Genomic DNA, 12,336 nt, shown 5'->3' with positions numbered 1-12,336 from the left:
ATAGCAGAATAAATAAACTAGCATCAGAATGAAGAGGAAACCTACAGAACGGGAGAAAAATTTGCAATTTACCCATCTCACAAAGATCTAATATCCAGAATCTATAAGGAACACAAACTTACAAGACAAAACCAAACAACCTCATCTAAAAGTGGCCAAAGGATATGTACAGACACTTCTCAAAAGAAGACATTTATGCAGGCAACAAACATGAAAAAAAGCTCATCATCACTGATTATTAGAGAAACACAAATCACAATGAGACACCACCTCACATCAGTCAGAATGGTGATTATTAAAAAGTCAAGAAACGTAATCAAGGAAAGTAACAACCCCATCTTTCAGGGTATAGGAAGAATCATAGGTCTAACTTCTGCTGCCATCTAACGCCACATTATAAAGTCTATTTAAAGTATGAAGTGGGTTATATTTAGTTAGCTATCAAAAAGAGTGAGATTTCATTATATCTTTGTAAGCCCTTTGGTGAGTTGCCTGTGATGCATATTACATTCTCCTATAATACCTACTCAATAATTAAATTGTTTTATTTTCTTCTAAATTTATGAAGAGGATTCTTTGGTTTTGAGGAGAGTTTGTTTTTAAGCATATTTCTCTAGCAAAGTCCCAAAAAAGGAAGTTGCACAAGTACATGTTATGGAGTACTAGGAGGTGAAAATGCTGTAAAAATAAAACAAGATAGGAAAACAAAATTCATTATGTTTTGAAATTTTAAATGGAGTTTTCTGAGAAAGCATAGTTGAGAGGTTGATAGTTGAACATTACTCACAGGGCAGGAGATGGAGAGCTGCTAGACCACCTAGTTTTCACTCTATAGCAGAGGAGAAGATCAAGTGCAAATAGTAACCTGTGTGTGAGTTAAAGAAAAAAACAGTCAACGATACATGTTAAAGCATAGTAAGGAAGGTTTTACTCAAAAGCATTGTGAGACAATATACAGGAATAATCCAGGGCTGTTGCAGAACAATATAAAAATCTAGGAAGCAGTTTTGCATGCAAAACTCAGTTATTGCTTGTAAAAAGTCAATTGTTGCTTTGCTTGAGTTTATAAATTATTCACTAAAAACAACCTCAGGAAAACAGGACATACAACAGAGATAAAAGAAAATACATCAACCAGCAACCCTAAAAATGGGCCAACCAGTCTGATAACATCTTGAAGGTGTACAGAAGGTCACAAAGCATTGACCAAGAAAGCAATAATTAGTTGCCTTTTTGAGACTGTACACATTTTACAATAATGTTTTTTATTATTTCCCCTAATTTATCTTAAAAACTCCTGAACCACAGGCACAACTCAGAAAGGCAATCTTCGAATGCTAGTTTAATGGCTCCTCTAGGTTGTTGGCTTCTCAAATAAAGCTAACTTTTTTTTTTTTTTTAATCACCAAAGCCTGTCTCTTCAGTTTGTGGCTTTCAGACTACAAGTGGTCCAGACCTAAGTTTGGCTAAAAGAGTAGTGTAAACCGAAAATAAAATTCTAAGCCCCCAGCTGACTGATGAATCTTCCTCTCAGCCAAGGACATTCCAAACTAAACTTCAAATTGTAGTTCAGGCCTTAGTGGAAAGAGGGTGGAGGCTGAATATGCCTCATCCCTTATAACCTTCTCGCTTTAGAATTCAGGTACCACTGACCAACATCAACCATTAAAATAGATATCCTTCTACAATAAAAACAGTAAAACATTGGTGTCATAAATTGAGTATGATACAAAAAAATGTAAAAATACTCCTTGTTGATGGATTTGAAGAATCAATACTGTTAAAATGTCTATACTACACAAAGTAATTTACAGATTCAAACTAATCTCTATCAAAATAAAAATAACATTCTTCAAAAAATAGAAAAAACTCTAAAATGCATATGGAATCCTGAAAGACCTAGAATACCCAAAGCAATCTTGAGCATACTAAAGAGCTATAGTAACTGAAACAGCATAATACTGACATTAAAAACAAACATATAGACTAATAGCATGGAGGAGAGAACCAGGAAACAAATCCACACAGGGAAGTAATTTTTGACAAAGATACCAAGAACATATATTGGGAAAATACAGTCTGAATTTTCCCAATATTCAGAAATGGTGCTGGGAAAACTGAATAATCTTATGAAGAAGAATGAAACTAGACACCTATTTCTTGGCTTATACAAAAATCAAAATGTTTTAAAGCCTTTAAGATATCAAACTATGAAGCTACTAACAGAAAACATTGGGGAAACTCCCCAGGACATTGGAGTGGGCAAATATTTCTTGAGCAATTCGCTGCAGGCACAGTCAAAGCAAAGGTGGATAAATGGAATCAAATTAAGTTAAAAAGTATCTGAAGCACAAAGAAAACAATCAACAAAGTAAAGAGACAATCCACCGAATGGGAGAAACTATTTTAAAACCACACATCTAAGAAGAAATTAGTAGCCAGAATATATAAGGGGCTCAAACAACTCTATAGGAAAAAGTCTAATAATCCATTTTTTAAATGGGCAAAAGAAGGGAATAGACTTTCGCCAAAGAAGACACACAAATGGCAACCTGGTATATGAAAAGTAAAAAATACTATACTTAAAAAGTTAAAAATATTATAGAATTTTCATATGATCCGACAATTTCACTTCTGGGTACATACTCCAAAAATTTGTCAAGAGACTCCAGTCCTCAGGGTGCTCCCGTCCTCAGGCGGCTCCAGTCCTCAGGGGGGCGCTCCAGCACCCGCGACCCGCCTGGCTCCATCCGAATCCCTGGTTAGGCGCTCTCCGTCCCTGCGTCCCCTCGCCTCCCTCTCCTCTCCTCTTCCGCAGTCGCACCCAGCATGGCGCCGAGGCGCGAGGAGCCCCGCCGGGAAGGAAGCATTTGAAGTCAGGGTTCAGCGCCGCGTCCAGAAGCACAGGACGTGCGACCTTCAGCCTTTGCGCCCACCTGGGCGCCACCAGCCCCGCAGAAGTAGGTGGGAATGGAGCTGTCCCGCTCCAGAGACCTCTCCTTCCGCCTCACCACGGAGCAAATTCTGTGCAGCATAAGAGAATAAACGCATGCGGAAGAGAGGGCGTTTCAGACGCCAGTTTCCAACCGACAGACCCACCTTGTACTTCTCTGATGCCATTCACGGGCATTTCTCCTCGAAGGACTTCATCTGTAACATCCTCATCATTAAAAAAAGACAGGCCTTGTGTACTCTTGGGCAGGTTCAGTTGGTCTGAACGTTTTCTGAAAGAATGTGATGAGAAAATTCGAGAAGAGCATGAAGAACTCGAGCACAAAACTGGCAGAACAGGGTGATGAATTTGTGAAGTTCACGCTTGGTGAATAATGTGTCGCTCTGGCGCTGGCCCTTCCATTTCATGACTCACACATTCTGCATTTGCCGCTGCTTTATTCCTTGCTGACTTATTGCAAAGCGTCCAAATTTTGACATGACACAATGCCAGGATCCCTCGGTAAGTACAGGTTTTTGCAAGCTTTTGTCAATGGCACCCAGTCGTAGGCCGTAGCAACTGGTTTTGGAAATTTCCCCGATTTCAGCAGCACTTGAATGTGAACGTTTGCTATCTGTAGTTAATACAGTTTGGTTTCTTATATTAGTATGTTTGAAAAGGATTAAAGGAGGTATTCTAAAACAAGTCCTTCGCTGGTTGTGTAAATAAAACTAGAATGACAATGCAGAGGAAATTAGTGTGATTTTAATTGTGTGCTACAACCAGGACATAACCAGTTATTAAAAATTGAGGCCGGGCGCGGTGGCTCAAGCCTGTAATCCCAGCACTTTGGGAGGCCGAGACGGGCGGATCACGAGGTCAGGAGATCGAGACCATCCTGGCTAACACGGTGAAACCCCGTCTCTACTAAAAAATACAAAAAACTAGCCGGGCGAGGTGGCGGGCGCCTGTAGTCCCAGCTACTCGGGAGGCTGAGGCAGGAGAATGGCGGGAACCCGGGAGGCGGAGCTTGCAGTGAGCTGAGATCCAGCCACTGCACTCCAGCCCGGACGACAGAGCGAGACTCCGTCTCAAAAAAAAAAAAAAAAAAAAATTGAGACTGTAATCCCAGGACAATCTGAAGCAAATAGCCTACAGCACTTCTTGAGAAATAGTGAAGGAGGAAACCATTTCTGTATTCCAGGACTTCTTGAGCGTTCAGAATGGGTTTATGATTTTTTAAGAACTTTATTTATTCTATCAGTCTTTTAAACACATGTGTATTGCTGCATTTTCTCCAGTATATTATTGTTTTACCTCCTTGGTAGTACTGGAATTTAGTTGAAAGAATAAAACATTTACTCCCCCACATAAAGAAAGAAAAAACTGGGAGTATTTAACAAAAAAATGTAGGTTTTGTTATCTCTAGAGGCAAAGAACATACATTCAGGTTATGTGCACACAGACTTCTACTGATTTCTAATAGTTTACTTATTATTTTATTTTTATATTTTAATTTTAGTTTTTGAAATGGAGTCTTGCTCAGTCGCCCAGGCTGTAGTGCTGTGGCGTGATCTCAGTTCACTGCAATCTCCACCTCTCAAGTTGAAGTGATTCTCCTGTCTTAGCCTCCCGAGTAGCTGGGATTACAGGCCTGTGCCACCACGCTGGCAAAGTTTTGTGTTTTGAGTTAAGACAGGGTTTCACCATATTGGTCAGGCTAGTCTCAAACTCCTAACCTCAAGTGATCTGCCCGCCTCGGCCTCCCAAAGTGCTAAGATTACAGGCGTGAGGATCCATACATGGCCTGCGATATTTTATTTTAAGCTGGTGATGGGTGCATTGGTGTTTAATTTGTTTTATACATTATCTTCCACTGAAATATTTCTAAAGATACAAAATAGCTATCATTCTAATTCAGGCTATGAACAATTTAAGGAAAACAATACAATTATCTCAGTAAAAGCAGGATATCATTCAATACAATTTGCTGAACATTTGTTGAACGAAGCATTGGTAAAAGAGATAAAATGGGATTTTTCTAATGTGCTGAATCTATCTACCTAAACCTCAGACAAACACAATATCTAATGGAGAACCATAATTGCTAAAGGCTTAAGGTACTCATTAATATTATTCTTTGGCATTTCATCAATATATATTTTAATCAATGACGTAAGGAAGAATAGATTAACTTGGAACTAGATCTAAAGTTGTTCAGCCATTCTATATAATATTTTTCTATGCAATAAGGAATACAAAAATAAAAATAGCATTCTTGGTTTCAAGGTCTATAAGCAATGATTAACAGATTTCTATATATTAACAACAAGAAATAGAAGAAGTAATACACACAATATTCCATACACTAGAGCAACAAAATATAAAATACCCATGAACATTGCTATTTTATAATAATAACTTTTATGGAAAATATATGCAGTAGTTTTAAGGGATAGAAAACATCTTAAGGAACATACAAATAGAATTAGAATTATGTAGGGAACCTCAAGATGTTAAAAGTGCCAGTTCTACCGAAGCATGTCTTGATTTGATGATGGAGCAGAAGGAAGAGTGAAGATAAGCCATAGAAGAGGAACGATATTAGCCCTGAAATGCCCTGACTGCCATTCTCTAGCTCTGCTACTTAGGTCAATTTACTTAAGCTTCTGATCTCAGTTTCACATGTAAAAAAATGACAATATAGTTAAAGATATTATATAGTAATATGTACATGTGTCTAACAGAGATATCTGACGTACACAATGGTTGTAGGTGTCATTTGAGTTTACAGAGTGTTTTTTTTTTTTTTCCCACGGTGCCAGTTATACAGAAAACACTTGGTGTGTTTCACCTCATCATGTGAGAGAGAAGGAGAAGTTTCCGAAAGTTCCCAGTGATCTACAGGGAAGGGGACATAATTATCTTTGTAGTATTTTCAAGAAAAGGAAGCTAATTCGGCTTCGTGTCCTAGGAGAGGAGATAGAAGGAAATACAAACTTTGATAATTAAGGACAAGGGAATGGATTCCCCAAGGGCTAAAAATACAAGTTTTTGTCTTTTCATTCATTTGTCAATAACCATAAATATTCCAACTGTATATTAGCTGCGTTTTTCTTGATGGTGGAAACAGAAAAACATGTAAGATATTCATATGTTTTTGCCTTTTTAGGAACCTACATTCTTATTGAAAATACACACTATTCAGATCAGTACTAAGAGGTAAGTTAACCAAGCGCAAGCAAGATTATGTATAAGCTAGTGCCGAAATTACTGCTGAACGTGGTGATGATTGATTTCATTTCTTACGTCATTTTTGGTCGAGAATTTTATGAATTTTATTATATTTTATCTGTACAATATTACTTTGAGAAATGTGGTACAACCTGAGGCAGAAGGTTACCTGCCCCAGCTTATCAATGTGAAAGATTGGATCAAATCCATTGTTTTTGTTTTTTCATGTCCTGACATTCTAGATTTGTAAAAGATTTTGATAGTGAATGGGAGTCAGAGGAGAAAAGTAGCAGATGAAAACAGGCATGATTTGAAAGTTTTGGCCACATTTTCTTTTCTTTTAATAATTGTAGCTCATGCAGGATGAGAATTCCTAAATCAAAAATCCAGTATCAAAAATACTCCAAAATCAGAATCTTTTTGAGTGCTGATATAAGACTGTGTCACTCTTGCTTTCTGATGGTTCAGTGTACACAAACGTTCTCCCTTACACAAAATTACTTTAAAATATGGCATAAAATTACCTTCAGGCTATGTGTATAAGGGATACATAGAACGTACGTTAATTTTGTCTCTACTCTTGGGTACCATTCCCAGGATATCTCCTTATATATATGCAAATATTTCAAAGTGTAAAATATCTGAAATCTGCTACACATCTGGTCCCAAGCATTTTGGATAAGGAATCCTCAACCTGTATTAATGAATGCTCACTTTTGTCATGTGCTCTTCTAAGACATTTACACCTATTATTTAAATATGTTTTTAAACTTGATGCATACCAAAATGTTTATTTACAACAAATATGTTGAATATACGTTTTGTAAAATGCTTTAAAATATTACAACAGCTTTTGAAAAACACTTAACTCTGATCATGTAACCTTTTAGGCCAATTTTTTAGGTAATCATTATTATTCCAGTATTGCTGTGTTTTATAATAGATTTTTATATGTGTATTTAAATTACTCATGATAGGATTCATGAAATCATTCCCTGTGATCTACTTTGTTCATTCAACATTCTATTTGTGAGACTCATCAATGCTACTTCTTGTAGTTTTGGTTATAAATTCCATTTTCAGTGCACATGCAGGTTGCAGTTTTATATTCGAAGTAAAGTTGCTATGCTCATTTTTCCTAATGTGAGAGATTTGTTTTCTTTTCTTTCCTGATCATTCCTTTTACAAAAGGTTTTATTCTTATTACAAAAGGATAAAGTCAGTTTAACAACTACAGTGATTACATATGCTGTCTGACAGTATTTCAGAACTGCTTTACTTATTTTTTTGATCAATTTTTGTCCACTCAACGTCTCCTTTCCATCGTCTAACTCAGTGACTTCTCAATTTCCAAACATGATTTTCATGGTTTCTGTGTTATTATTGCTCTGGGAATGTGCACAATATCAGACTGTCATGAATTATGACCAGGATCTGCATAAGTTCTGTGTTACTATTGCTCTGGGCATTACACAGTATCACAGTGTCATGAAATCTGATGACTCCTCTTCCAGAGGTGATAACGTTGATATAATATAATATATTATAATAATATAATCACAGTCTTTGTGACCGAACAAACTCAATGAAGACAATTTTAGCCCATGGGTATGAAGGGAATTTTGAGGCAATGAATGGAGGTGCAAAAATACAACACAAATAAGAGTGCATTTATATAAATTCAGCCTAAACTAATGTAACTGAGAAAATTCAGAGGGATATGTAGATTTACATTTGTTAATCAATTTTGTTTTAATGCTGCATCATTCAATTGAATGTAAAATATATGGTAGAAATGTCTAAATGATCAAGTAGAATTAATCAACATTTCATTTCAACTTAGTAACTTGGAAGTAGTGTTTCCTAGATGTAAAGAACACTTTGCCAACTTAAAAAGAAGCATAGGGAGAAGCTAACTTGACTAGATAGCTTCCTTCTTGGAATAATATTGCAGACTGACTTAAAGAAAAATTATGATGGAAATTTGAAGCAATACAGTTTTGTTTGCATAAATTAGTGTATTACAACAGTTGACAAGATCAAGATAACTGGGAATACTAGGGTATGATGTTCACAATAGGTGGTTCCATAAAGTAAGTTGAGATGAGTTATTTTCTTGAAGTGAATTCAGCTAATATGCATTGGAAATTATTGAGGCAATACAAAGTCTTTTCCTCTGATTGACCTTAAAAGCCCACCTTCTCTTGAGGACAAAACAGGGGAACCCTGTGGTAGGAAACCCTCAACACTAAAGATCCCAGAGATGCCCATTTCTCATTCTGAATACATTGACTGGACCTGGATCTGAGCTACCACTAATAAGCTTTATCCAACTTCTTGATAATGATTTGTTTTAAAACAAGAATGGAGGAAGGTTGCATCCTGTTTCTCTCTTCATACTGATTGAGCAAAATGATTTCTTTTTGTTTTAGAGATTTCTGTTCTATCTCATCAGTCCCATAAGGAGCTTCCTTCTCTATCTTCCAAGCCCTGAAGAGACATTTTTTGGTAGGTTTTTATTCTCAGATCTCAGTTGTTGTTGAATTAAAATTTAAACTACTTTTGAGTATTTTTTTCTTATCCACAATATTATTCAAAATTTATTTAAAGAAATAAAACTCAAAAAAGTATACTTTACTACCTCATATTTAAAAAATTGTATTTCAACCCTCAGGCCAAATTCAAGATTCCATCACCTCTGCGGCTTTCTTCTAACTCCCTTGTCGCTCCTAGATTATTCAGCTTTTATTATTGCTGATTTTAGTCCCTTCATTAAAATGTGATGCATGAATAAATGAAAAAAGTACATTTCTGTCAAATGACTCTACTCACCAGGCTTGTCTTTCTGTTTATGACATCATTTTTTATTGCCTGGAATAATTTTCCCTCACATATTGGCTTTGCTGATACATTTAGAATTATCTCATAGAATAAAATCTAAATGCCACAACATACAAGAAACATAACTCTAAATTAGAAAACCCTATGTTTCCCCAAAATCTTCTAGTTATAGCATATCATTTTGTGGAATTCATATGTGGATAAACCTTTCCTGTGATCTGATTTTCTCACTTCCTCAGAGTCTTTGCCAAATGCCACTAGATGTGTGAGGTTTCTCTTGACTACTCTGTTCAAAGTTGAACATGCTCGTGCAGTTCAAACACCTTTCTTTGAGTTACTTTTCTCTGAAGCATTTAACCTCTTATGACATAAATTTGTTTATATGTCATCATCTGATCGCACTCACTATGACCTGTATGGGCATGGGCCTTCTTTGTTCCAATTATTGTGGTAGCCACAATACTGAACACATAGGCTTCATAAGTGTTTCTTGAAAGCATGCATCTCATGCTTTTCTGAAGTTCTGTTTTTCTTTGTACTTATTCTCCAGAGGAGATATTTATTGTGTTAGTGTCCTAGGAATGAGAATACAGAGTATCACAAACTGGTTACCTAAAACAGAAGAAATTTGTTCTGTCATAGTTCTGGAGGCTAGAAATCTGAAATCAAGTTGTCAGCAGGGTTGGTTATTTCTGAGGGCTCTAAGAGGAGGAATCTCTCCCATTCCTTTCTCCGAGGTTCTTGTTATAACTAACAGTTGTTGGCATTTCTTGGTTTGTAGATACGTCACTCCAATCCCTGCCTCCCCCATCCCGTGGTATCCTCAGTGTCTCAGTCTTCACATGGCCATCCCCTTATCAGAACATGAGTCATATTGGATTAGAGAGGCACACTATGCTCCAATATGACCTCACCTTAACTAATTACAGTCTTTATGCTTTTCCAAACAAGCTCACATCATGAATATCCTTTTGACAAAAAATAAAATTCAATCCATAAGACAGGGCCATAGAAAAAAGGGCCTAGATTTTAGATTTGTATAATTGAAAATCCTTTCTGTGTGTCTACTTAGTGTATAGAAAACTTGCAATGAGGAGTAGATCAAATACTCTAAACTGTAAAGTAATAGGCAACCAAACAGTTTCTGTTAACACTGGTAGAAAAGTCCCTACTATCATGTGAACAAAGGCACAAATTTATTTTCAATTTCTAGTATTGTGTTGGTCACATGCTGACTGCAGCTGAATTTCTCTATCAATTTATCTGTAAAAGACTTCTGATTTCTTAGGAAACATCTGTTTGCATTGGAGACATATTCTTTTTGGAAAAACTCCATCAATAACATATTAAATATTGTTATTCTAATGTTTCAATTGAGAAAAAGGACACTCAGAAGAGAAACGTTGGAAAAGCTCCATAATTTCATAAGTGAGGCAGTGCTGAAAGAACACATTTTGTTGTAAGTCTATACTTTTTGAACTTTTAGTTTTTTACTTCTGGTTATAGTGTATTGATCACTGACCTGAAAAATTTACCACAGTCACATGCTTTATAAGGTACTGTGAAAAGTTTTACCAAATTAATGACCTGGTTTTGTGGTACTAGGTAAAAAACATATTCATCATGGCATGGGAGAATCAGACCTTCAACTCTGACTTCATCCTCCTGGGAATCTTCAATCACAGCCCCACCCACATCTTCCTCTTCTTTCTGGTCCTGGCCATATTTTCAGTGGCCTTCATGGGAAACTCTGCCATGATTCTCCTCATCTACCTGGATACCCAACTCCACACCCCCATGTACTTCCTTCTCAGCCAACTGTCCCTCATGGACCTCATGCTCATCTGCACCACTCTACCCAAGATGGCCTTCAACTACTTGTCTGGCAGCAAGTCCATTTCTATGGCTGGCTGTGCCACACAAATTTTCTTCTATGTATTACTGCTTGGCTCTGAATGCTTTCTGTTGGCTGTTATGGCTTATGACCGCTACATTGCCGTTTGCCACCCTCTCAGATACACCAATCTCATGAGACCCCAAGTTTGTGGACTTATGGCTGCCTTCTCCTGGATCCTGGGCTCTACAGATGGAATCATTGATGTTGTAGCTACATTTTCCTTCTCCTATTGTGGGTCTCGGGAAATAGCCCATTTCTTCTGTGACTTCCCTTCCCTACTAATACTCTCATGCAGTGACACATCAATATTTGAAAAGGTTCTTTTCATCTGCTGTATAGTAATGGTTGTTTTCCCCGTTACAATCATCATTGCTTCCTATGCTCGAGTTATTCTGACTGTCATTCACATGGGATCTGGAGAGGGTCGTCGCAAAGCTTTTACTACCTGTTCCTCTCACCTCATGGTGGTGGGAATGTACTATGGAGCAGTTTTGTTCATGTACATACAGCCCACATCTGATCGCTCCCCTATGCAGGACAAGATGGTGTCTGTATTCTACACCATCCTCACTCCCTTGCTGAATCCCCTCATCTACAGCCTCCGCAACAAGGAGGTGACCAGGGCATTCAGGAAAGTGTTAGGAAAGGGCAAGTCTGGAGAGTGAGTACTTTATAAACTTTATGCTTTGTTGGCTGCTAAATTCTTTTAAATGTCCCTTTTTTCCATTAAGTCCTCAAAATAACTTTCATTTTGTACATAAATTTGTAATAACATATATATGAGCAGCTGTATTATTTATTCCAGATAAACTATTTTAAATATTTCTTATATTCAATTCAGTTGTTAGTACAATATAAGGCATTTTCAATATTGACATTAAAGGATTTTTAAAATTTTTTTATTTAAATAGGTTTTTGGGGAACAGATGGTGTTTGGTAACATGAATAAGTTATTTAGTGCTGATTTCTGAGATTTTGGTTCACCCATCACCCAAGTAGTGTTCCCTGTACTCAATGTGTGTTCTTTAATCCTTCTCTACCCACACCTTTTCCTCCAAGTCCCCAAAGTCCAATGTATCATTCTTATGCCTTGATGTCTCATAACTTAGCTCCCAGATATGAATGAGAATATACAATGTCTGATTTTCCATTTCTTTGTTACTTCACTTAGAATAATAGTCTCCTATTCTATCCTGGTTTTTGCAAAATGCTATTTTTTTCCATTTTTTGGCTGATAGTATTCCATGGTGTATATATACCACCTTTTCTTTATTCACTTGTTGATTGATGGGGTTTTGGGTTGGTTCCGTATTTCTGCAATTGCAAATTTTGCTGCAATAATCATGTGTGTGCAAGTATTTTTTTTTGTAAAATGACTTATTTTCCTCTGGGTATACACCTATTAGTGGTATTTCTGGATCAAATGGTAAAT

General features: G+C 36.8%; 1 protein-coding gene across 1 annotated transcript; it reads left to right on the top strand.

The window, feature by feature from the left end:
* Positions 1 to 10,607: 10,607 nt before the first annotated feature.
* On the top strand, positions 10,608 to 11,598 carry LOC112608361 (olfactory receptor 2M5). The gene has a single exon (XM_025360214.1). It carries the CDS (start codon positions 10,631 to 10,633, stop codon positions 11,567 to 11,569), a length of 939 nt encoding a protein of 312 aa, XP_025215999.1. The 5' UTR covers positions 10,608 to 10,630; the 3' UTR covers positions 11,570 to 11,598.
* Positions 11,599 to 12,336: the final 738 nt, after the last annotated feature.

Source organism: Theropithecus gelada, chromosome 1 (assembly GCF_003255815.1).
Source record: "Theropithecus gelada isolate Dixy chromosome 1, Tgel_1.0, whole genome shotgun sequence".
NCBI classification, from domain to species: Eukaryota; Metazoa; Chordata; class Mammalia; order Primates; family Cercopithecidae; genus Theropithecus; species Theropithecus gelada.
Note: the sequence above shows the minus strand (reverse complement) of the source record. Positions and strands in the feature narration are given on the sequence as shown.

Coding starts and splice junctions, on each gene's coding strand:
- LOC112608361 (XM_025360214.1), top strand. CDS start 10,631: ATGGCATGGGAGAATCAGACCTTCAACTCTGACTTCATCCTCCTGGGA.